This window comes from Amblyomma maculatum, chromosome 9 (genome assembly GCF_055883805.1).
Source record: "Amblyomma maculatum isolate TAMU_Amacu chromosome 9, ASM5588380v1, whole genome shotgun sequence".
Lineage (NCBI taxonomy): Eukaryota > Metazoa > Arthropoda > Arachnida > Ixodida > Ixodidae > Amblyomma > Amblyomma maculatum.
The window spans coordinates 32,761,269-32,788,191 of NC_139352.1; the positions used below are offsets into that span (position 1 = coordinate 32,761,269).

Sequence of the window (26,923 nt, forward strand, 5' to 3'; positions counted from 1 at the left end):
GTAACCAAGCATAACAAAGTTTTCGCTTACATAACCGGGTTTAGCCGAGCAAAGAACTCGGTGGCTGTGATGTATTGACTGCTGTGCAGGAAACTCTGCGAAGCCCAGCTAGGTCCAGGAGCCAGCTGGACGCGAGCGTGAGCAAGAAGTACGTGTTTTGTGTGCCCAGCTGCGTTTTGGGCTGCCGTGCTTGCGCTGGTATAGACTGCCATTAAAGTAGGCTCACACTTTCAAGCAATGACTGTCGCGTACTCTTTGACCGTTTTTTTTTTTTTTAAAAGCGGTTAGTTCGTCTCATGGTCAGCATTCGCGCTCTACAGAAAAGCGAAAAAGCCTGCAATAAATCCATTTCGATAATAAGCTAGTAAGGACGTGAAGGCCGCGTCCTTGCTACAGTTGCACCTATTCATAATGACAGCAAGTAAAATGAGAGATAGTTTGACTCCGCCAATCGAACCTAATATCATGCGATAACTTCCAAATGCCCACTGTCTGTCCAGTTTAAGGACTTTCCAATCTAATTTTGGGGATGCGGCACTCAAATTTCGAGGGTGGACCAAGTGTACTTTGGAGGGTGAGCCGAGTTGGTATTGAACGTGGGTTAACTCCAAGTCACGAATTTGGCAGTCAGTTTTTATAGTGGGCTGCCCAAAGTCCGAGGGTGCGCCGAGTCTATTTCTTGAGGTGGGTTAAGGTGTTGCCTAGAACACCGTTAGCCCAATTTTGAGCATGAACCAATCCAAATCTCACACCAGCCTAGGTAAACTTGGAAGCGCTCAGATTTGGCCAAGGTCATTGCAATGTCAAATTTCAGGTGGGCCAAGACATGTCCCAGACACGCCCAATGTACTATATATACCATTCATTGTCATCCATACTCTGCAGGACCACTGCCAAAGCTTGCTTTGTTGCATTGTCATGCGTACCCTTTCCCGTATCGAATCGAGCTGAAGCTTCGTGTTCTTTCTTGACATCTGCGAAACCTCGATAGGTATTAGAATAGAAGTGATTTCACACTAAACACGAGGTTGCCTAATAAAGGGTGCCGAGAATTGTTGCAATCCTGTATTTTCCCGGTCTTAAGCTCGCGTGCAAACCGCGGCACGGAAAGATTCGCCCAGCACATTTTGACGTCATCACCGTTGTGTTCTATGATAGTCGGGATCGTTTAATTAACAGCGTGAGGCGTCTTGTACTGATGTCGTGACCTAATCCACCAATTAGCAACTTTGCTGCAGGATGCAGTTATCCCTTCGCTCTGGCCTCCTTCAATAACCATGTCGCTTTTGCACGTTAATTAAACCCCATAAGCCATAAACGAACTTCATTATTTGCTTTGTGTACTGTTCCTGTCAACTCAATTCTGCCTGCTGGTGGCAGTGACGGTGGATTCAGAGGAAAAGTCCGCGCGTTTTTCTTCGTTTTGTTTCGATCTCAGTAGCAGTAGCAGCAGCCAGGCAGCTGGAGCAGCAACACCGTTTGGTCGCGTCGGCGCAAACGCCCTAGCACATCGTGTTTTCATTAATGCGAAAAGCATTAGTAGGCTATGTTCTGTCCGCAAAATTGCCATCAAAATGTGTCGCTGGATGTGACGCCATCACCTGGTGACGTCAGCACTCATGACCAGTGAGTTGTGAGTCAAGGTCTAAAAAAGTCGTAATTAATATCGAATGATTAGTCGTTATTGTTTAATGTCGATTAGTAAAAGTAGTATATAAAATAATATAATATGAAATAAGCACATGAAATAAAGTTAACCGTTAGAAATAAAGTGTAATATAAAACATACAAACAGAAACTTAAAAGAACAAAACAAACCTCGCAGCTGTCGCATTCGCTCAATGCAGTTTCTGCAGTGTGCTCATTCTTTATGGATATTTTATACCCACAGACAGCTTTTTGTGGCTGTGCAGCCGAGATAACGGGGGCGGGGCTTTCGTTACCGTGTTAGTACACGAAGTATTTCTGGCATATCTGGCCTCAACCACTGTTTCGGTTTCAGTTCCGCCTTTTGTTGAAATATTATTTTAGGACAGCCAACGATGCACAAATGTGTTTATTTGTACCCCCGAACGTAAATTCGCTGTTAATGAATATTCAACCCTAGGTAAGCTGTCGAAACGGGCGCGTTGCGAAAGCGTGCAGAAACCAGCAGGTAGACACAGCAGATGGAGCCGGCATATGTTTCGCGCGATTCCCGACAGATGGTGCAGCCATCGGCATGTGTGCGGCGTATTGTACTTATGTTTTAACGCTACACATATAACGTTGCGCTATATATAGCCCAAGAAAAAGGCGGTGCGCGGGGCGTTATAAAAAATGACGTGCATAATTTCGTAATGGTATAATATTTCAGAGCAGGATCCGCGAAATTTCTGAAGCTCTGCGCGTTTCAACTCTGCAGCCTGGCTGCGTGGACACAAAACCTGGCGCCGTGGGCTCGAAACTCACTGAAACGTACGAATTTCCGCGAGCGCTCTGTTTTTTTTGTTTCGTCATTTGGTTGGTCTTACTTTGGTCTCGTTCGAGCCGGCTGAATATGCATTCCTGCATTGGAATTTCCGCAGTTTTCCGGCCGATTACTCACTACGCCATTGTTACGTTGCTATGTTTACGCATAGCTATGTTTAAGCATAGGTGGTTCGAATTCACTGCTCTGCTTTATCAAATTTTATGTGCCACAGTGCAGGCAGCTGACTCTTGTTTTTTCTTTTATCAGCTGACCTGTCTCCACAGAGAAGGGGTACATTTATTGCGCTTTTCCTTTCCGGCGAGGGTTAAAGAGAATGTAATTAAAATTTATCAGTTGTTACGACTGATCGCGTTCTCTTTAGCCCTCTCCCGAAAGGAAAGGTGAAATAGACGTGTCACTTCTCTGCGGACTCCTCTAGCCACAGCCGCCAATGACTTGTCATTGTTCTGAAGTTCTCAATTAATGGTGACGCTTAAGCGAGCGGAGGAGGAAAGGTGGTGGATTGAGGGAATCAAAGTTGAAATAAACGGGGGGGGTTTAAGCACCTATTGAACCTAGTTATACTAGCGGAGGCTGTGTTAAGCATAGATTTGCATGGTTCAGCAAAGTTGTACATAGTTTGACGGTTCCAATTTGGGGGGCTCATGCTCCAGCTTTAGTGTAGACGCGATATAGCGCGCCTTTAAAACTGAGTTTTTATATTGCGATTTTCTCGTATACAGTGTTCTGCAACTTTATCGAACCCCTGTTTGAAAAATTCTCCCGCCTCAACCGGACGCTCACTTGCGCTGAAACTGCGCACAAAGCTTGAGAGTTGTCCCCTTCTTTACGAGGTAAGTTTCACCGTGGTGCTCACTTGGCTTGGTCGCGCATTATGAGAAACCAGAACCGTCTACGACGAAACTGAGGAGCAAAAGACGCAAAAGTAAATTTTCCGCCGAAGAGCACTAGTGGCGCCATCTGGCACCTATACAGGAACATGCCATGTTTACCTCGGCGATTTTAAACCGAAACGCTTTCCTCCAGCGGCGCCAGATGACGCCACAGCAGCATTTTTGCTTGAAACTGCTCTGGTGTTTTTTGCTCCCCATTCTCGTCGCAGACGGTTCTGGTTTCTTATCATGCGCGGCCAAACCAAGCAAGCACCATGGCCAAACTTACCTTGTAAAGTAGTTGACAACGACGCTCAAGCTTTCTGCGCAGTTTCAGCGCAAATGAGCCTGCGGTTGAGGCGGGATAATTTTTTTAAACAGCTAGGGGTTCGATAAAGTTGCAGAACATTGCATGTTTTGTTTAAGGTTACTTCAGGGGAAAGGAAGACGCAGTATCTTTTTCACTTTTCGGTCTTCTCGGTAGACAACTACCCTTAATTAGGTCGTCTGACCCAGTGAGGCGAAATCCGAACTTGCACCCCAAGTAGTACAGCTTACTCTCTGAAGGAGGTGCAGTATAGTTGGGGTTTCCGGGATAATGTCGACTACCTGGGGCTGTTCGACGCGCATTGACATCGCGCAGCACGCGGGCGACGCTTCCCCTGCATCGAAACGCAGCCTCCGCAAACACGAAGCAAAGGTGTGAAGAGACGCTGAGAGGTGATGGAGAGGAAGAAGACGAAAGTAGGTAGTACCGAAGCGAGCGTTATCACGGCCAGGCTAGACGAAGTGGCTGTGGGGAGGAAAGAGCAGACAGCTGTGGCTGCTGCTGTACTGTGGTGAGGGTAGCCGTCCTATACTTCTAGTATAGGAGGTGTTGGGATAGCACGTTTCGCATTGAAGCGGGTTGGTTGCCCGCGCATCGTTCGATGTTGCTACCTTGCACAAGATGGAAAGATGTCTCACTTTCCATTCTAAAGCCAACTTCACCGATAGTTCAAGGTCGAAATTCAAGCGGCTAGAATAGTCGCGGTGTATGCACTAGCTTTGCAAATTCCATATCTCTGATAGGCTATCAGAGACATGGAATTCGCACAGTTGGTTCGCACACAGTTAATCAAACATTGAGTGCTGTCACCGGCAGCAGTCAATCCCTGGTCGCTGGGTCCAAGAATTTCATGTAATTCGGTGAACTACTTTTCAGCTAAATTCGCGTAATAGTAGAGTGGCAGTGCCCGCAGTGACACTCTCTCTAAGCGCCGGCAGTGCAATGCGATGTCGGTCACGGACTAGGTGTAGTGCATGTCGTCACGAGGAAGGAATGTGTGCCGTCGCTCATTCCTTTGTGAGGACGGAAACTATCCACGACTGCCGTGGCCCGGTTGTCGGGGGCAGATAAGGCGGCTGCATTGCCGCAGGCTGGCTGAGCACGCATTGTTTTAGACGCGATAGTGTCGTCGTCGGGCGGCTCCCCGAGAAGTCGCGCGAGGAGTTCGTCGAGGTCAGTGTGGGAGCAGGTCCCCAAGGGGCAGCGAAATTCAAGAGGGCGGGGGGAGGGGACAATCAACATTCGCTCGGGCGCCCCCCGCAGCTGATCCTCCCGGGCGCATCAACCGCGACCACGCCCGTCTTGTCCCGCGACGGACGTTTAAGGGTCGATCGGGATGCCGGCGGTGTACCTAATCTGCGAATGCACAAGGCAGCATGTATAGCGTCCTGTTCCGCGTAGCCTAAAATGCCGTGAGCCGACGTTTGTGCGCTGGAATGGTGTCTGGAGCTTTCGCGGCAATGGCGGTGGCGTTGAAAGGCTGCACGAGCCGCAGCCCTCCTTTCTCGTCCACCAAAGGAAGCTTTCTTCCTAAATTGTCCTAAATTTCTAAATTGTCTCGTTTCGATGGAGGCGAAACGAAGTGGTGTCCGTGTGCTGTGCGATGTCAGCGCACGTTAAAGATCCCCAGGTGGTCGAAATTGCTCCGTAGTCCTTCACTATGGCTCCCCTTTCTCTCTTTCCACTTTCACTCCCACCGTCCTCCCTTCCCTTACGGCGCGGTTCAGGCGTCCGCAGAGCAAGTGTGACAGGTACTGCGCCTTTCCCTTCCTGCGAACCAATCATCATCATCATCTCATTTGGGCTGGCTTCCAGGTGGTCTCTGTTAACAATGATGGCACGGGCTTTGAAACAAAGATACCCCAACATTGAAGACTGGCGGCCTTTCACCGCACATAGCTATATGTAGATGACGCACTGGTTCCAAATTGGCCCGATATTGGCCCGAGATTGGCCTGCAGCGTAGCTGATCAGGTGTTCACAGTGACCCAGTCATACTGTGACGTCACAACGCGTCGTGGCGACGTCACCTCGAGTGGGGGCTTGCAATTCTAAGGAGAGTTGGTTTGGGTTGGTTTTGTTTGTGCAGTTAACGTCTCAAAGCGACTCAGGCTATGAGACGCGCCGTAGTGAAGGACTCCAGAAATTTCGACAATTTTGGGTTCTTTAACGTGCACTGACATCGCACAGCACACGGGCGCCTAGGTTTTCGCCTCCGCCGAAAAGCGGCCGCCGAGGCCGGGATTCGATCCCATATTCTTGGACACAGCAGTCGAGCTCCCTGACCATTGCGCTGCCCCGGCGGGTTGAGGGTAGTAGGGACTGTCACCAGAAGAGAGAACGGCGGCCATTGTGAACGAGTGGTATGAACTAGGAGGCTCAGTAAACGGCTCATTGAGGGTTGAGAAAAAAAGTGCGTTTCTTTTATTGCGAAAGCAATACTACTTTCACTTTCAAGCCTTTGCGGTGCGACGGCGGTGCACATGAAATGACCTTTCGCATGACCTCTCTGTGACGTCACGCCTCAAAGCTGGGCGACCAACTCGCGCCGTCCGTGGGCGATGGCGGTTCGCATGAACGGCGGCCTAGCTCCCGCTCTCTCCGCCAGGAGCGCCACAGGTGTTGTGACGTTATACAGCTGTATGAAGCGGCGACCGACTCGCGCCGTTCGTGAGAGACGGCGGTGCGCATGACTACGATGCCGCCTACTGCTAAGGATGCTTTCGCAACCTACCGGGCTTAACCAAGCTAAGCCTCTGTTTTTTTTTTTTTTTCAACGAGAAATAGAGAAGCGACCAGAAGCCGGTAATCAGGTGGTGGTCTTGAAAAGATTTGTATTTTAGTTTAATTGAGCTTCCAGATTCCGTTCGCACGGAGACAGGCTATCATTTCGCCAGAAGTTCAGTGAAAGCTAGTCATCAGGCATTGCATCAGCCGGTCTTATCTGTACGCTAGCAACAAAGTAAGCCAGATAAGCCCGGTGTATGTCTCACAGTCGTGGTGTTTCCAGAGCATTTCAAGTCGCGCGGCTTTTTTGTACTTTTTTGGGTTTATTGGAGGCGGTTATTTCGGCAGATCCTGACCATGAATGATAGAAGGATTACGAAAAATAAGAATAAGCTGCAGAGTGTGCCTTTCCGTCTTGAATGGCGAACGGAAAGAAACAGAAGCGGATTCATTCGGCACTCTTCTGTAGAAGGTGATGCTTGATGAGAATTTCAGGCTGGCGTAGCGCACCCCCCCCCCCCCCCCCCCCCGCCAAAAAAAAAAAAAAGAACTGTAACAAGTTGCAATAGGGACAGAGCTGGAGCACAATTTGTTAAACACATCAAAGACGGAAGTATTGTAGGTGAAAGTAACAAGGGGAAAGTGCTTGCACCAACGGATGAAAACGACAGAATCCGGCTGAGAGGGGTAGCTGCCGCAAAATTGGAGCAAGTGGAGGTCGCCTGCGGAGGACGCGGTCCTGTCAGCTCTTGTGGTATCTCAAGGGTTGGCTTCCTGGCGCGAGGAACACTCGCAAGACATAAACAAAAATGACTTTACCCTTGTGCTCCATTCGGATGTTGCCGTTCCCATTCGCCCAGCGTGTTTTCCGTTTGTGCGTTCTTTTTGTTTTCTGTCGGCCCCATTTTGTTTTCCAGATTTTCCTTCACCAGTTGAGGCAGATAACGAAGCCTTTGACTTAGAGCACTAAGTCGCTTTCAACCTGTCGTCATTAAATACTGAAGAGCTCTTGTTACTCTCGGTTTTTAGTTTCGTTAATGAGGTTTAAGTTGACTCAGAGCGACTAACTTTTGTTACTCACTAAACTTCACAGGAAGCACCCAACATGCATGCACTCCAAGGATTGTAGCGAGCGATTTCAGTGCATTTAGTGCGAATGCATCAGTTAACACTGGCAAACCCAACCGCGAATTTTGTGTGAAGCCTCTGTCGAGCCCAGGAAAAAAAAAACAATAACAAAAAAAAAACCTTCAGAGCGAAGCGGATTTGAACCTACTCGGCGCAAACTAGACCCATACCTTCTCTGCAGTGGCTGTCATTACATATTTGTTGTGCTCGTTGTTTGCTTCGATTGTGGATTCACCAGTCTTAAACATCTTCATCCTTCACATTTGAGCCTTGTACAAAATATGGTATGGGTGCCAGGTCATAGCAATTTTACATTCAGTGAGGTTTCTAGCTGATAACCAGGCAAAGACGTCTCTCAATAGCCCCGTGTTGCCTATATGCTTCCAGCTGCAGCGCACGTCACAGCATTGCGGTTTCCTTGACGCACCTTATTAATCACCCAAATTAGATCTTTTAACTTCTGATGACTACCTGCATCTAAGATATTTGTGGAGCGGGAAATAAAGTCAGTGACGACAGAATGAGGTCTCCCTATCAAGGCTGCGCTGACGTACTTCGTCCCCAAATTTCTATATGCACAGGTCTTGTTTGGCGCTTACTCCCGTCTGCGCATGCTGCGGGGAACAGGAATCAATAGAAAATTTCCTGCTGTTTTTCCGCCGCTTTGCCCACCACGATCAGTAGACGGTTTTTGGTGAATTAAGCCACTGCAATGGTATTTGAGCAGCCCCATCTTATTGTCGTTTGGCGCCATCATACTTGGGTGCAGCCACGTGTCTGCTTTTGCCGCCATTCAAAACTTCTTACTGGAATATAAACGTCTGCATTCTTAATATTCATCGTTTTATCACTTGGCTACATATTTCACAGTGTTCATCTCATGCGTACGTTATGATTTCTGCTTTTTATTTCGGTGATTCCTCCTCCTGTTTGTTTCTCTCTTCCCCAAGAATCGTTTTATTTTTGGCGATGTAAATATACACCTAAACAATTTCTCTGCGCTCCAATTCTTAACCGATCCCCCTGTGTAGGTATGTGCCATCAGTTAAGGGACTAACAACTTTTTCTGCCACTCTCCCGCGCTGTGCATTGCTGGTCGTCGTCTTCATCAGCTTCCGTTGTTTGCATTCAATGAATGCAAACAAGCCGCGATCGCATTGCCCTCTTAAGATGCGCTCAACATGAGAGACGTTTTGACTAATGAACGTAGCCCATTGCCGAAATTTTGTTGGCCCCAAAATTGGCTTCGCGCAATTCGAGAATTGAGTTAAAACCACGTTGCAAACTGACTGCTCCCGCCCCACAGACCAACCCCTAAAATTGAATCAAGGGGTACTTAAAAATGTGAATGGACAGTCGAGATTTGGACGATTTCATGCGTTACTACGCGCTAGTTGGCGGCGTCAAACTGCCTCTGATTTGTTCCAGCAAGTATATATTGGGCACTCATGGTTGTGAAGTCAAGGGGCCCGCTCCGATGAATGAACTACTTTGCAGCGCGGTTATTACTGAGTCGTGAACGAAGAATTGAAAAGTTTTCCTTCTCCAACCGCTTCGTACATTAGCACAAAGAATAGTGGACGGATCTCGATTTCAACTCTTAGTATACTTAGAAACGTCAACTAACTTCATACCAGCTCGCGCATGAGGCCACAAACGAAAACGGTGACTTGCTGATAAACGGACACACACACACACTTAAAAGGCGTACAAGAGATAAAAGCTTGTCTAGGAATGCCTGAGATAACCTCTTTGGCTGCACACGATGCGACCACGCGCATCTCCAGCCACTGAAATGCAAATGTGTCGCGACAATCGCTTGTACGGGCCCGCAGAGTGGTGCAGGCAGTGGACTTTGTGGGAGAGAGAGGGAAGGTTTTGACACACACACATACACACACACACACACACACACACACACACACACACACACACACACACACACACACACACACACACACACACGCACGCACACGCACACGCACACGCACACACACACGCACACACGCACGCACGCACGCACGCACGCACACACACACACACACACACACACACACACACACACACACACACACACACACACACGCGCGCACGCACACACACGCACACACACACGCACGCACACACACGCACACACACACACGCACACACACACACACACACACACACTAAAAAACCTCGACTACTGTTCCCAAGCATGCGAGATCGAATCCCGGCCTCGGCGGCCGCTTTTCGATGGAGGCGACAAGCCAGGCGCCCGTGTGCTGTGCGATGTCAGTGCACGTTAAAGAACCCCAGGTGGTCGAAATTTCCGGAGTCCTCCACTACGGCGTCTCTCATAGCGTGAGTTGCTTTGGGACGTTAAACCCAACAAACCAAACCATACCAAACACACACACTAATAATTCGATAATGCAGCGACCGGCCACGACAGCTGAAGTCTCATACGGCGTTTAGCTCGCGTGTTCTTACGCTATCCTAGTGGCGCGCAAGTATTTCTCGGCACAGCGCACGCGTCTCTTTGGCGAGAGATTGCGTGTGGCGAGTGGTGGTCATGCTCCGCCCACGTGCGTGTTGGGGCGAAGGTGTTGGGGACGTGTTTCCCTCTAGGTATCGTCATTTAGCTTTTAGAGATGCTTGCCTGGGCTCTAATTCCTTGAATTTCTGCAATGCAAAAACCCTTACCGATGCAGTGGGAGGATTAGCAAGAACCGGGCGCTGGTTCTCGTTGGTGTGAGCTCGTCGCACCTGTGGTGACAACTGTTCTCAAACTATGCTTATCGCCGAGTGAGGCTGATATCCTCTCCTTATTATCTATGTATGTGAGCTCCTCAAACGTATGAAGTTATTTGTTTTTGTTCCAATGGCTGCAGCGGCAATGACAGCGAAATGTGGTGAATGCGCTAGGTCTAGAAACTGTATCCTATCTTTTACCTTCGATACATGAAATAGAGACTATCAGAGTTCGTGCTAAAAAAGTGAGTGATAGTGACGTTGTTATTGATAAGATCGACAATTCAGAAAAGCTGAAGTCGCCGGTGTCGGCGCGCGGCCTAGCCCGCCTAGCACTTAAATGTGCTCATTGTTAAGGGGTCTTAGTCACTTATAGTGTAAATATCGCCACGTCCGGAATGAATGTCGATCGATCGTTCGTTCGTTCGTTCGTTCGTTCGTTCGTTCGTTCGTTCGTTCGTTCGTGTGTGTGTGTGTGTGTGTGTGTGTGTGTGTGTGTGTGTGTGTGTGTGTGTGTGTGTGTGTGTGTGTGTGTGTGTGTGTGTGTGTGTGTGTGTGTGTGTGTGTGTGTGTGTGTGTGTGTGTGTGTGTGTGTGTGTGTGTGTGTGTGTGTGTGTGTGTGTGTGTGTGTGTGTGTGTGTGTGTGTGTGTGTGTGTGTGTGTGTGTGTGTGTGTGTGTGTGTGTGTGTGTGTGTGTGTGTGTGTGTGTGTGTGTGTGTGTGTGTGTGTGTGTGTGTGTGTGTGTGTGTGTGTGTGTGTGTGTGTGTGTGTGTGTGTGTGTGTGTGTGTGTGTGTGTGTGTGTGTGTGTGTGTGTGTGTGTGTGTGTGTGTGTGTGTGTGTGTGTGTGTGTGTGTGTGTGTGTGTGTGTGTGTGTGTGTGTGTGTGTGTGTGTGTGTGTGTGTGTGTGTGTGTGTGTGTGTGTGTTCTCCACTCTCCGTTGATCAGTGCACAAAATAATAAAAAAATGGCACAGTGCAACTAATGGCTGAGGTTGCAACACGTTGAGCTATGTTCAATTTGAAGGCCACCGATGTGGAGTTCCGGGAGAATGGAGTGGCCACATGTGGGCCATATGGGTATCCGCCTTTTTTACAAGATGTGACGCCCTCTGGGGAGTGGCTGAAAATTCGTCCGCTAAAGGTCGAAAACATCCTTGGGAAACGCAGCCTCCTGCGAAGTGGCGATGTGTTTACTTGACAGCTACCGCCATCTGTTGCATACCTCTGTCACGAATAAGAACTGCTTCCCTCTGGGTCCCAGGCCATCCTTATGAATAAAGATTTACGAATGAATGAAAAAATAAAGGAATGAATGATAGCTCCGGCATACGCCGATCACGGGGCCTGAGAATCGCGCATGCGTAGCTGGGCTTTTCAACTATAGGAGAGAGGCGCGCATTCGCAGAATAGTCTTGTGAAAAAGGCTGAATCCCTAGCATCATCATCATCATCCGTTTTGTACTCACTGCAAGGCGAAGGCCTCTCCCATATTCCTCCATTAAATCAGTCCTGTAAACGCCAGCGGGTTATCGCGAGATTATTTCGAAACCTCTTATCTTCTTGCAAGCGCATGCTCGCCGCATGCAGTGGACTTCCTTGATGTAGTGTCTTCTCCTTGATGTGACTGGCGGTTTCGTGCACTGTCGACTCGCTTCCCGTAACTATGCTTCGTAACCAAGATACTTTGTTGGGCGAGTTGGTACTTATTCATTATTAATATAAACAGCGCGAACACGAAGACAAAGGACAAGATAAAAGAAAGAAGTTGTGAGTCAGCGCTTGTACTGTGGCTTTCTTTTATCTTGTCCTTTGTCTTCGTGTTCGCGCTGTTTATATTAATAATGTATGCTTCGTAAGCATATTTTCAACAGAAGGGCGCGTCGCCATCAGCGAGGACATTTCTGTCGCCGCGCGCGAAGTGTGATATACGCCCGACAGATAACCTGTCTGCCCTGTCGGCGTAATTCCAGTGGAGATAACCAGAATTTTTGAAAACTATTGTTTTCACCTATTGAGATGGCTTTCGCTGCGTGGCAATACCAGTGGGGACGGATGCCGAAAACGGGTGAATCATGCTGTATTCTGGTTAACAAATATGTCCAACAGTCAGCTCTTTCGCTATTGATTGTTAGGCGCTTGATTGCTGTTGGTGATTTGAAACCAGGACATGGTAGTATAGGCATGTCACCTTTCTGAATTTCGAAAATGCAACTTCCATCGGCGCTGCGGCTCAAGAAAATTTGGCGGCTTGCCTCTTTTCGGGAAGCGCGCGCCGCACAGCCGCTTCGTTGGACGTCGGGCCCGCCCAATGTTGCTCGCTCTTTCAGTGTGACACATGCACCATGGAGTGGCGTGTAGCGATTGGTGCCGGTTGGCGCATGGCTAAAATGATTTTTTTTTTTTTGTTTTTTTTTAAAGGACAGCGCGAAAGCGCACGATGGCGTAAACTTTTAAGCATATAGCGGCCAGGGTAATCGCGTTTTCGGAATCCATTTACGGTGTTTTTCAACCAGGCACCTGGCAGTGTTCTGTATAGTTAGCTGATAAAAACTGCGGTAACTCGCATCGGAGAACAGCGGAAACATCCTTATCACTAATTTCCTCATCACTAACCTTCTTGTCACTAATTTCTTTATCACCAAAATTCTTGGTCACTAATTTGTTATCACGGATTTTCTTTTCACTAATTTCCGCATCAATAATTTTTATCGTTACGGCATACTGCACATCACACTATACTGTTTCTCGTTACGACATATTACACTACAGTAATGGTTTCTCTTTGAGACACATTAATTACTACATCGCACAAAGGTTCGCGTACACAGTCGTGGCTTCACTTCTTGCGTCTATGGTTTGGCCTCACCAACTACTGACTGACTCACCAACTCACTATCCTACTGACTATACATGCCTGTACTGTGCTCCAACTGTAGAAGTGTCACCAGCCTACCCTGCCTGGTTGTTGGCATTTTTATTGCGTTAGCAATACTGCACCATGGTTTCAGCCCGTCGCGTAGTCTCGGGGAGAGCCACGTTTGACCTTGAGACACAGCCGAGGCGAATAAGGCTTTAACCAAGCCGTATGAACGTGCCTTAGTGGCCTATAGGAGTAACGTGAATGCCAGGGTCCTGGCAGGCAGATTCTGACATAACCGTCCCATGTGAAACAAGAGACTCAAGCCGGCAGCTCCTGCCAGGGGACCACGGACACGATGTCGTTCAAGAAGACTTGTCGTTCATTTGTATGCCATGTGTTTACTCATAGCTAAAGATCTCAAGCTACACCATGAGGTACACTACATGCTGAACCATGGCTGCCATGGAGGTTTGGTTTGGTTTGGTTTGGTTTGTGGGGTTTAGCGTCCCAAAGCGACTCAGACTATGAGAGACGCCGTAGTGGAGGACACCGGAAATTTCGACCACCTGGGGTTTTTTAACGTGCACTGACATCGCACAGCACACGGGCGCCTTGCTTTTCGCCTCCACCGAAAAGCGGCCGCCGAGGCCGGGATTCGATCCCGCATCCTTGAGAACAGTAGTCGAGCGCCGTAACCACTGCGTCACCCCAGCGGGGTGCCATGGAGGTATTACTAATGCAATTCAACCCGGTTTAACCAGACCTAAACCACAACCAAGAGCTAAACCACAACCAATTTGTTTTCCGCTTGCTCCCCGACACGCCGCGTGATCTCTCGTACAGGGCCGGACGAGCACAGCGCTTCTTTCGCTGCGATGCTGGCTAATCAGTCTAAACGATTTGCTGCTGACGTCACTTGCGCTATGCAACGGCGTGTGCGGTGGTTCGGGCGAAACCCGGACACAGCAGCTCGCAGCAGGGCACGCAACCGGTAGTTTTTGAAAATCTCTTGTAATTTATCATCTCGGACTTATAAAAATGCGTGTTGGGTTTCTGTACAAACTCGGACCAGATGTGTCGTCATACGTTAGTTGTTAAGATTCTATCTATAATCCTCGACATTCTTGATGTCGAGGATTATACGCAATAGTGGTGAACTTCTTTTAGTGCAGCAACCAGCTGATATGCGCGTGAGGCTCGCTTGTAGTGTAATCCTGACAATGCGTTCATTGTTTTCTGTTTATCCCTCTAGAGGAGCTGTATTGGGAGCCGCACGACACCGCAGTTTACCTGTTGTGTGACGGGGCGTCAATTAACCTAAAAGGCGTTGGGAGCAGGGTTCTGACAAGGAAAAAATTGTTGGTGGTATATGTTGAACTGGTAGCAATATAACCTCGAGGATGCATTGACTTGTAATGAGTGCCATATTTGGAGGCTTCAGAACTGAATGCCTGCGCAGTTAGACCCAAGGAAACCAAGGACAAAAAGGATAGGTCCCTCATGGCCACGCCGATTTTAGCGCTGCCTTTCAAATCACATCAAACCCGCTTTGCCCTCGTCATGTTGCCGCCATGGAAGAGCCATCGTCGTCGGGGGCCTGCGGCAAGGCTCCTAAGAAGCCCACGACAGTGGTGGCTATCTAAGGCTTAACAGGCGGGCTTGACCAAAGCCTTGACCTGTCATTTGTTTTTTCTAGTGTGGCATCCCATCGCACGCAATCGATCGAAACGTGCGCTTAATTCCCTACTGAAAAACCAAAAGTTCTACCGGGCAATAACCTCACAAAATCTCACCAAATCGCATAGACTCTCATATGGTGGACATCATTATCATAAAATATTTCGCATAATTTATGACAATGTACAAAAAGCTGTGAGATCTTATGTAATTATATGCGATTTGTATGTGATGTCTTATGCGAATTGAGTGAGATTGTGTGAGAAAATGTGAGGTTACCTAACTGAAAAACGAAAAGTTCTACGGGACAATAACCTCACACAATCTCATCAAATCACATAGACTCTCATACGGTGCACATCATTGTCATAAAATATCTTCCATAATTTATCTTAATGTGCAAGAAATTGAGATTTTACGCAATTAAATGTGATTTGTATGTGATTTCTTACGTGAATTGAGTGAGACTGTGTGACAAAATGTGAGGTTATTGCCTCGTACAATTTTTTCAGTAGGGATATTGCCTCACAGAAGTTTTTCAGTAGGAAATATATATGTGGATGAGGGTGCGCACGCCTTAATTGCCTATGTGAGTGGATAGCGTGCATTGACTTTCATATAGCAGCTGTTGGAGATGCACGTGAGCAGGGTGTGAGTTCGTGGGGAGGGTAAAGACTACATAGAGTACTGTAGTCTTCACCCTTCCTTACCGTACCGAAGACCACCCTCACTGTAGTGAAGACCTTTGCATTTGCGGCGCAACAGCTCAGCTGCTGTCATGGAGAGACAGCGCCGCTTGACAGCCGCTGCATGCTATTCTGACCACCTATGTATCCTTGGTGTCGTTTCAGAAGTGCGAGGGCAGCCACGGTCCCACGGAGCACCGCAAGTTCAGCCTCGACCCGCAGATCACCTCATTCGAAGTGCTGCAGAACCTGCTGGCCAGGGCGTTCGACATCCGCGGGTGCGTCGCCATTGTTCGCTTCTGCCCGCGTTCTTTAGCTGCCGCGGCTCTGCGCACCATTTGGTCAGGTAATAAGGGGACCCAGCGGTGATCTCTGTACGCGAGGAAAAACGGTTGTCAGTGGCAACTTTTTAGTACGTGTCTGAAGTTACCTAACCGTTTGCTGTTGGTAATAAAAGCAGCGTCGATAATAAATTGATCAGAGGGGTTTTCCTCCGTTCTTAGAGTGCTTAGTCTTCAGTCGAAAGTATTGTCATGTAATTCGCGCCTTCTACAACGGCTTGTCTTCCTGTGCTGACGGGACTTCGGTTTGATTTAGTGAGGAAACAGAAAAGGCGGATATGTCAGATGGGACAAATAAAATACAAGAAGCATTTATGCCGGACAGGAAACTACTGGGTGCGGGGTCCGCCGCTGGACGGAATGGCGCTGGCGTCGACCTAGTGGAACAAGTGGGATCACGTGACTCCTCTTACTGCTGCTGGAGCAGGCACTCGATTTAATTTGTGCGTTTCAAAAGCTAAGAGTAGCTTTTTTTTGTAGCTTTGCTTATTAGCGAATGCCAGCGTTACGTGTTTTGGTCCTATACGTAGTCGCTGAGGCTGCTGGAGTTCATTTCAGCTATCGGTATGGTGGTCCGTTACTGCTCTGCACCTCAATGCCGGACGTACGTGTGAGAGAGGATGGCTCTTCTGTCAGAAAAATAGGTTCGGAGAGGCAATTGGCTAACCAAGCAACTAATATGCAAAAAAAAAGGCCAATCATTCTGATGTGCGCGGCAAGCATTTCAGCGAGCATTATACCGTCTACGGATTTGGTGTTAAATAGTTCGGTGAGGGCGCATTTATATTCTTGCACTTATCTTTTGTGAAGATAACGAAGAATGATAGCTGGCCGGATGGAAAATATGTTGACTTCTTCAAGGAGCAGCATCTTCCCAGCGCGCGGCAGATTCGTCCGAAAACAGGGAAGTCTCTAATTTCTTTTCAATGAGGGTATCGTTATCCGAAAACGAAAGTTTCACTGAAACGAATGGAAAGATTGTCTCCTCGCGCCGAGGTATGCAGGATTAGTCATCTTAGGCAGCGTGGGCAGTACTGAATTATTGATTTCAAATGACTAAGAACGCTAATAAACATGAGTAAGAACATTACATGTCGTGATCGGCAGATGTAATGGTCAACGAAATACTCCGCCCGTGGAAAACGAACATCTACCCTAAGCCCGGATGACATTTATCGCAGTCAGTACGCAAGAATTTGCGGCGTGGAAAACATTTCTGCACAGTTGCAATAGAAGGCTTTGCGTCGCCCTTACTGTGTCCAGCTTGCTTATACCTAGTTAAAGGGTGCAGTCGAACGGCCTTGCTTCGCCCTAAAGCGTTTCACATCCGTCAGGTGCACCTAGAACCTCCGCTGGTCTCAAAGAGAAGTTTCCTATCACCTAAACCCGATTTGCGCGTACCTTTTTTTTATTGTGCAGCAAGTCCAGTTTTTGCCATAACAGCAACAATGCTAGCCACTGCGCTTCGTAAACGCTTGCCTGGCTATGCTTGGGCAGCTTGCCGACTCGGTGAAGTGTTCTCCTGCCGAAGGAGCTTACCTAAAATAATGTTAAACAAACCCAGGTCGAATTGTGCAATAAATTAACATATAAATTCAATATTAACGCACAGATAAACTTCTTAGAAAAGCATCACTACAACGCGCGTAATCTCACTTAGTGCGTCATGCGAACGCTGCCGAGAGGTGGCGCCAAGGTACGTCCTGGCACCCAATAGTCAAGTACAACTAGAGAAAAGCGGCTTTTGCCCATGCATGAAAGCAGGTGAACTGTGCTTGGGAAAATTTTCCATTACACAGTGCTATTCTAATGTGAACAATTAAAGTAAAAAGTTTTGCATCAGAGTTTCAAGAGGCACACACAATGCCACTTACAAGAACATATCTAAAACTCTCTTGTGTTGCATTGACATGACGTCTATTTACATTAAGAGAATTGAGTATATAAGTAGCATATGCTTTATTCTTTTCTTTCCGTACACTGTACGGGACAAGGGAATAAGCCACGTGTCTGACATCTAAACAGGCATGTATTCGTATTTTTCGTCAGATCTGACAAGTTCACAAGTCTGTCTTTTTCTAATATGGTACTGTTTTAGCACAAGAATATTTGTTCAAAGTGGAAATGGCGCTGAGAGGTGTAATGATTCGGACGTGCCGCTTTGGACTTTAAGGTTTTCCTTTGTGTGGCGCAGTGTGGCGATCGCGGCGAGTGCATGGGGCGTCTCTTTGTGCGCGCAGGGAGTTCACGGTGAGCTACCTTGCTCGCGATGACGAAGGCGGCGATGCCTACATCGGCCTGCTGTCCGACTGGGACCTGGACGCGGCCTTCCTCAGCTCCTCGGAGCCCTGCCTCAAACTGCGCGTCGAGCCTAAGCCGTACGACAAGAGTGAGTGCTTGCTTTGTGACGTCGACATTCAGCTGGGCCCGCCTGGCTTCAAGCAGCCCCACTTCTTCCGCGACACTACGCGTTCGAGAGGAAACTTCTTCACTTAAGTTCTGATTAAGCGTAATCACGATGGATGCCTCCGGCCGCTAAAGCTTCGAAAGGGCCCACTAGGCGTTGTATGGAAGGCCTAAGGTCTGTCTCCGAAAGATGGTGGAGGGCTAGAACGGCGCTAATTGCTGAACCGTGTAAATTGTGTGATGCGTCGTGTGTGGATTTAGATGCGCCCACACATTTCTGCGAAGGGATTCAGGTGTAACGTGAATAATAAATAAGCGAAGTAAAAGAGCGCGCAGCTTATTGATTCTTACGATGAAGTATACGTGATCGAATTTGAGCGCAAGGCTTACGACAGCTTTGGTATGTAGGCCCATTTGGAGGTTGTAGCTTGTAGGCCGCAGTGAGTCCAACTTTGTTATTGTAACGGACGAGGAAGAAGAGTGCAGTGGCGCGGACAGGTGCGCTTGTGCCCGCCAACATTCATTAAACGTTTTCTTTCTCCTGTGTTCACCGGCTTGCCGCCCTGTAACATTGGTTGGAGGTGCGGGGTAATTCATACTTCATCATCCTGACCCGGAGCTTCGGCGCTCACCGTCTGCTCCCGCTGTCGGCAGCGGGTTCCCGGGACGCATAGCTTGACTGTTCCACAGTCGGCCGATCCTGATGCGACCTCGCCGTTCCTTCGTCCAGTTCCTTGCCCTGACCACAAGTCACGATTAATTACAAGTAGGCCGTTGTGAAGACCACAATGACCAGAGCGGCCACCAACGTGCGGGGGCACATCACAAGACACAGCGAATGTAAGACCCGACCAAAAGATCCGACCGATCCAAGACGCCGACCCGACGAACCCGCCTACCGCGCTAGGCCCGCCAACATTCATTAAATGGCATCTATCATCGCCATCGGACATCTTCTCTCGATTCTCTTTCTCCTGTATTCACTGAATTGCCGCCCCGCAAAATTTTTTTTAGGCAGTGGTGCTCACAGTGAAGAGGGGAAATAATATCGTAACAGGTCCTGGAGATCCACACTAGGAGACAGGGTAAGGACAGTAGCGAAACTTGACTCGAGTAGCAAGAACAAAAAGGTATAAACTGTCTGCCATATCAGAAGCCCTCTGCAGATACTGTTTGCAGGGAAGCAAGACAAGACGAAGACTTTCAAAATTAATTACACAATTAACTACAATTACAAAATTAATTACAATTAATTAATGTTAATTACACGGTCGCTGAGCTTCGCACGTCGCACAAAAAGCAGTATACTCGTGCGAGATAAAGGAGTAGGAACGACGACGGCTTCTTCTGTCCCAAATATATAGCTGCCCCAAAAAGCTGACCCCTACTGTGGGAAATAAAGTTTTACCAAACCAAACCGACTAACCCAACTTGCTGTTTTGCTAGAGTGCTTTCTCTGTCGCCGTGGCATTCCTGTTGAGAGCGTGGGCGGACTCCGCGAGCAGGAGCGATTTGGCTGGGGATGAATTTTTAGTGTCGCTCATGGATCTGGCTGGAGCTTACCAATTTGCACTGCATCTGCGTTAGAATGATTGTGAGAATGCAGCGCAGAAAACTATATGGTTGAATGAGTTTTGATTCCATGCCTTTTATGCTCACAGCCAAGGCCCCGTATTCTATATGCGTCTATTTAAATTCTATTTCACTTGGCGCGACAGCAGCCTCAGACAAAAGCAGAAAGCAGCTCATCGTAAATTCACGAAATATAGCAGGTCTCCAGTCGACTGACGAAAGAGTTTGCCGGAGAAGAAATAAAAATGAAATAAGGCTTCGTGAAGTAATAAAAGCTAAAAAAATAAGCAAAATTCTGCAATCAATTCAGCGAAAAACTGTATTAAGGTAATTGATAAAAATATCAGCAAAGAAAGATTCATCATTCGTTCGCGAACTAACGAAACTTGGCTGTGTCATCCCACAACTGTGGCCAATGCGAGACGACCACATGGACAATGGAAAACGAAAGATACAGAATACGGTCCTGACGTGCCTTGCTTATTTGCTGTTATTCGGTGACTACCGCTTTCTTAGACCACTGAGTTCAGTGATTGTCCTGCCTTTCAAAACCTTTCGCTCTACTTTACGAGGGTTGACATTCATTTCAATACGCTGCCCAGTTGAAGCGTTAACGCTTTGTATGTCTGCTTATAACGAGGCTTTTGCGTACGTCACTGAAGTCTTAGACACATGAAACGGGATGAAGATGCAGAAGAATGAAGCGAGTGTGAAATCGGTGGGGGCAAATAAAAGCCAAAGGAATCGTGTGGGAGCTAATGTTTTGTTTTTAGGCACACTGAATACTTTCTTATTGCGTTCATTTGTTGCAAGTGCGATCGCTTCGAGCGTTTTGTGTTAAGGGTGTCCCTAGATTACTCTTGGCCTAGATGCCAGTAGACATGGAGCGGTGGTTTTGATAATCCGCCGGGTGGGAAGTGCGAATATCCCTTGTGCCGTCAGGTGCCCATCGGTACGAGCTTTCCCCTGGTTTGGTGCTGGGCTTATCTGGGGTGAATTGTTTAAGATATGGGTCTCTGTGAAACAACATTGTTTGCACTATACCCTGTGCGCTTCGCCGCACGCAATAGCGTCTGTTCCCGTTTAGCTTCTTACATTCGAAAGATAAATGGGTATTTGAACGCGAGAGTGCTGAAGGCTCCTTTCACAGAAAATCCGGCATCAGTGGCCGTCCACCGGTGTTGAGCATGGTGCTGGCAGGCGGTAGCTGGCAGCTAACATGGCCGACCACTAACTGGACGTAGGCTACCTGATGTTACATTTGGCGCGATCTGCCAAGTCGGGCCTCTCTTTTCATATGGGAGGGTGATATAGCCTGCCAGAACCCTTTGCATTCGCGTTACCCGTAGGCCACGCAAGCACGTTCATATGGCGTAGTTAGGGCGGGGCTTATGTGTGGTCTGGTATACTATCGCGTCATACCATTCAAGGCGGAGCTTGTCTAATGTATGCACGCCACAGGCCTGTGAACTCGGTCAGTGGTTGGCGTTCAGCTTTTGATCCCTGCGACGCGGGATCAGACCTCATGCATTGGCATTTAATTGTGCTGCACCGTAAACAAACCCGGCTAATAAGAGTTAATCCGTATAGCCGTCCACGAACGTGCCCTTCATTTTGCAGTCTGTCGTCCGTCACTTCCGTAGCTGTGCCGGTGCACTTTAAGCAGCTGGAGATGCATCAGCCTCTGAAGGACTTCTCCTTGCAGGCGTGCTGTGGCTTGGTAGCCCTGTAGATGTCGCTCTACGTCGAATTTTCGATAAACTTCTTACAAACAGCTGCAGCTGGAAAAGAAATAGACAGCATACCGAACTTATTCCTCGGTCTTAATGGCGGAGGAAACCAAAGGGTTTGCCAGTGTACCTGTAGCTTTTTTTGAAACCTTCTATGGCTGCGTCGGTTACAGCCGTGTTGCGTGCGATGCAGGCCTGGCGGAATGGGACGTGGTCACTCCAGGAGACATGGCCAAGGCAGAGACCGTGTCCAAGCCGTCGCTCACGGGGAGCTTCTTCAGTCAGGTACGTAACGCGCTGCGTCCGTGCGTATGTTAACCGCGTTCGTACCACGGATTTCCGCTCTGCATGTGCCTTAACTCACAGGAGGTCGGTGTGCCGCCGCCGTGCCGGACTGCACCGGCTTGTGCGGTAGAGAATCATTAATTTACGAACATCCCACGAGCTCTTCTCCTGTTTCTTTCGCGTCCATAATGAACAGGACGTATGCATAAAGCCTCCGCCTTTCACCTTTAAGATACCTCTAGCAGGTAATAATGGGCAGGTCACATGGCCGGACACTGACAAGTCGGTACTTTCTACGGCTCCACCTGTCATGTTAACTTGTATTTGTGCTTGCTTACATGTGTGTGACGTCACCAGTGACGCATGTGTCGCGTGAACACGCCTGATGAGCCAAGTTCAGCTTGCTTCGGAACAGGCAGCGAGCGACGTTTTTCCGCCACCGTTGTCGGAGGCTGAGCTGCGCCACACCAAGCGGCGTGAACAGCAGTGGGTCAGAAGGCAGCGACGACGTCATCTCCATCTACCAAGATAACCTATCCAAAACTAATGTTTTCAGCCGTTATGCTCTAAGGTTAAGCCACGTTGAACCTTTGTAACCTTTTTCGTTGCATCACCGTTTGAGCTTCTATTCAGCCATTATATGGTCGTTGCGTGATGCCGGAACTCCCCAGAGCCGTGCAGAAATGACGTTCTTGTGACACCCTCTGTACTGGCGGTTAGTGCGACGCTATGAGGCCACCGATTGCGAATTTGGGTGAAGCTTGCAACTTGGACAGTACGTTTAAAATTGGATCGAACCCACCGGGTCCCTTGGATTCCTAGTTAGATACGTCTCTCGGCCATACAACCGCACGAGGAAAGCGGTCATTCACATCTACGGCGGGCTGCCTTATGCACACTGTGGCAGATTACGACCTTATATGCTAATTTCAGAGATATCATTACTGAGTACGCTGTAGAAGTAGGCGGTAGGATATATTTAGAGAGGATACCGGTAAGCTGTCTAAGGAGACGAAAGATCTGGTTAAGAAACGCCAGAGTATGAAAGCTTCCAACCCAAGAGACCAAATAGAATTGGCAGAGATATCAAGGCTATCAGTAAGCGCAAGGTGGCCGATATACGGAAGCATAACATGGAAAAATTGAGCATGCTGTAAAGAACAGGGGAAGCCTTGAAGCGGTAAAGACGAAATTGGGCATAGGCAACCACCAGATGTATGCGCTAAGGGACAAGGCGGGCAACGTCATCACGAATGTGGACAAGATAGTCAAAGTAGCTGAGGAATTCTATACTGATCTCTACAGTAGCCAAAGTAGTCAGGACCGTAATGAGATTGGCGATAGGGAAAACAGTCAGACGTTCCACCAGTGACGAAGGACGAGGTCAAGAAAGCATTAGAAACTATGGAAAGGGGGAACTCAGCTGGAGAGGATCAGATAACTACGGATTTCTTGAAGGACGGAGGGGATATCGTGCTAGAAAAACTGGCCACCCTGTATACGCAGTGCCTGGTGTCATCGACGGTACCGCAACTATGGAGGAATGCAAACATTATCCTCATTCATAAAAAAAAGGAACGCTAAGGACCTTAAAAATTACAGACCAATCAGCTTACTTTCTGTTACGTATAATGTATTTAGAATCAAGACAACCTTAGACTACAATCAAGCAAAGGATCAAGCAGGTTTTCGGAAACGGTACCCTACTATCGATCATATCCATACCATCAACCAGGTGATAGAAAAATGCTCGGAATACAACCAGCCCTTATACATAGCATTCATTGATTACGAAAAAGCATTTGACTCAGTAGAAACCTGGGCGGTGATGCAGGCACTCCGGAATCAGGGGGTAGACGAGCCGTACGTGAAAGTGCTGGAAGATATATATAGTGGCTGCACAGCAACAATAGTTCTGCATAAAGTAACAAAATTCCCATAAAGAAAAGTGTTAGGCAAGGAGACACAATCTCCCCAGTACTATTCACAGCTTGCTTAGAGGAAGTATTCAGACTTGGAATGGGAGCAGTTAGGGATACGGGTAGATGGAGAATACCTCAGTAATCTGCAATTTGCCGATGACATTGCCTTGCTAAGTCACTCGGAGGATGAACTGCAAATAATGATTGATGACCTAGACAGGAGAAGTAAAAAGGTAGGCTTGAAAATCAATATGCAGAAGACTAAGGTAATGTTCAACAGCCTCGGGAAGGAACAGCAGTTTAAGTTAGGTAGCGAAGCACTGGAAGTAGTAGGCGAATATGTCTACTTAGGACAGGTAGTAACCGCAGATCCGGACCACGAAAAGGAAATAACAAGAAGAATAAGACTGGGATGAAGCGCATTTGGCAAGCACTCGCAGATTATGACTAGCAGCTTACCGGTATCGCTCAAGAAGAAAGTATACAACAGTTGCATCTTACCTGTACTCACCTATGGGGCTGAAACGTGGAGGCTAACCAAGATGGTTCTACTTAAGTTGAGGACAACGCAGAGGGCTATGGAACGAAAAATGGTATGGGTAACATTAAGAGAAACATGCAGATTGGGTCAGAGAAATAACTCAAGTTACTGACATTCTAGTGGAAATCAAGAAGAAATGGGCATGGGCAGGACATGTAGTACGAAGAGAGGACAACCGATGGTCGCTTAGGGTAACAAACTGGATTCCAAGGGAAGGAAAGTGTAGCAGAGGGCGGCAGAAAGTTAGGTGAGCGGATGAGGTTAAGAAGTTCGCAGTTGTCAAGTGGATGCAGCTAGCACAGAACCGGGTTAATTGAAGAACTATGGGAGAGGCCTTCGCCCTGCAGTGGGTATAGTTAGGCTGATGATGATGATGATGATGATGCTAATGGATGCGTGTGACACGACACCAAGGTGAAAGCCAAAGCGGTAGCGCAGCTGATTCACCATGGGTCTAAGTACGTTGAACCGTCCGTTATTATTACGCGATGGCCCCACCGCGGTCTTAGTGGTTAGGGGGCTTGACGGCTACACCCAAGGACGCAGGATGGAATTCCATCCTCGTCGGCCACTTTACAGAGGCGAGAAGCGAGGCACCCATCTGCTGTGCGATGTCAATGCATGTTAAAGAACCCCAGGTGTTCTAAATATTCGGAGCCTTACACGGCGGCATGTCTCAGCCTGAATCGCTTTCGGACATTACACCTCATAAACTGAACCGTTTTGTTTCTCGATGCCTCAAGACATGAAGGGGACACGCACTGATGATACTCAGTGAGTCTAGTGTATACGAGTTCACTGGGAGCGCAGTTCCATTTCTGCGCTGGCGCGTCCAAGAAGACAAAGAGGCGGCGAGCTGGTTGCGCGTGGCGGCGGTCCAGCAAAGAAGGAGCAGCCATGCTGAACCTGTTCAGGAGACGCGACAGCAAGGGGGCCAGCGGCGGCTCATTCCTGCGGCTGCCGCTGGTCCCCGAACGGCGGGTGCGGCCGGCGGGGCCGGTGCCTCGCTACAAGATGGCCGCCTGGCTGTTCTTCCTGCAGATGGAAAAGACATTGACCCGCTTCCAGAAGGTGCTCAACCTGGCCAGCCTGCAGGACTCGACGGAGCAGAGCTCCGCAATCATCAGCCTCCCCTGGTCCTCGGCATCTTCCAGCAGCAGCAGCCAACAGCAAGAGGCTCCGCGGAGTCCGCTGGGGGACCGCGAGTTTCGGGCCTGTTTAGACGGCGAGGGCCGCCTGCTCAAGCCTCGAGAGCTCCGGCTCGCCGTCTACCAGGGAGGAGTCGAGCCCTCGCTCAGGAAGGTGCGCTCATTCGTACGTAGCTAGTTGTCGCGGGCTTGCGTGGTCTGGGCAGTGGGAGTCGCTGGGGCACTTGCGGTTCAGAATGCCAAACCTTTATCGGCCTGGGCATCACTGGCAGCTTTGCCTTTCAATGTCCTATTAGAGAAGAAGCTCTGCTCTGCTCGCATCAACTCCACAGTTCACCTGCTGTCTGTAAATGACACACAAGGCCTCGCAAGGTTAAATTAGGATTAGCCGTTTGGGTGGTAATATAGCTATGCTTGTGAACGTTTACGAAACAAGAATCGCAGTGAAAAAAAAATGTCTGAAGATGTTTCGGCTCTCAGCACGGGGGCCCTGTCCGCAATGGTGGTGGTAGCTATACTTGTATGAACAAACATAGTCGTAAGTCATATGACCAGCAGTGACCAGTGTCATTGTGACCTTGAAGTTTTACCTTGACGTTATGTGATGGAAAATACTGCATATAAGGTGTTACTTTGCATATTGTGATAAGAAATTTAAATGAAGGAGTGGCATGCGGAGATTCCGCTTGTAATGCTAGATGTAACCATTATAAACCCCCACCGTTTTTTTTTTGTTGATTTGTCCAAACTGCCTCCTCAAGCTGTTGCTTCTGAAAAACTGGCTTCCTGATATCGTAACGGGCGCCCTCGATCCCACTGCTTTTATTTTCTTCTGTTACCAAAATGCTTTGTAGCACTGTTTCATTTTTTTGACCATGTGTTATCAAAAACGAGCCCTGCCCCGGCTATTCCCTTTGAGGATGATAATGATATTTATGTGCAGGTGGTGTGGAAACACATTCTCAATGTCTATCCGGATGGCTTGACGGGTCGCCAGCGGCTGGCCTACATGCGGCGGAAAAGCGACGAATACCTGCAGCTCCGTGCTTCCTGGAAGGGCCTATTAGAAAAGCCAGGATATGCCAGTGATATCCAACTAGTCACCAATATGGTGCGCAAGGACGTGCTGCGTACTGACCGCACGCACCCCTTTTACGCCGGGGGTGATGACAATGCCAACGTGGTCTCGCTCTTCAACCTACTCACCACATTTGCACTCAACCACCCGGGGCTTTCCTATTGCCAGGTACAACTGCCTGTCACGCAAGATGCTGCTATTCGAAATCTGAGTGATAAGTGTGTATGGGTTATGTTGAAATCTTTAAGGCGTTGCCTGTTGATAATTTGGGCAGGGGTATGAATAAAGTATCATCGACAAATGAAACGCGAGCAAGATATGTGAAACACAAAATTAATTGGAAGACCTTTTTAGCTTGGAGAAGCTCAATTATAACGCAGGTTAGTTCCACTGTGAAGGCATGTAGACTACCCTCA

The 26,923-nt window shown here is 48.3% G+C and overlaps 1 protein-coding gene across 3 annotated transcripts in view; it reads left to right on the forward strand.

Annotated features, from left to right (window-relative positions):
* LOC146178787 (TBC1 domain family member 25) overlaps positions 1-26,923 on the forward strand; it is an 88,648-nt gene that overhangs the window by 55,096 nt on the left and 6,629 nt on the right. For 2 of the 3 annotated variants that reach the window (XM_084578551.1, XM_084578550.1), the window contains exons 2-6: positions 15,650-15,762; positions 18,066-18,214; positions 21,727-21,818; positions 25,323-25,583; positions 26,373-26,675. In XM_084578551.1, coding sequence (XP_084434677.1) covers positions 15,650-15,762; positions 18,066-18,214; positions 21,727-21,818; positions 25,323-25,583; positions 26,373-26,675 — 918 coding nt within the window. The remainder of the gene's footprint in view (positions 1-15,649; positions 15,763-18,065; positions 18,215-21,726; positions 21,819-25,322; positions 25,584-26,372; positions 26,676-26,923) is intronic. The other variant, XM_084578552.1, reaches the window with a different exon arrangement.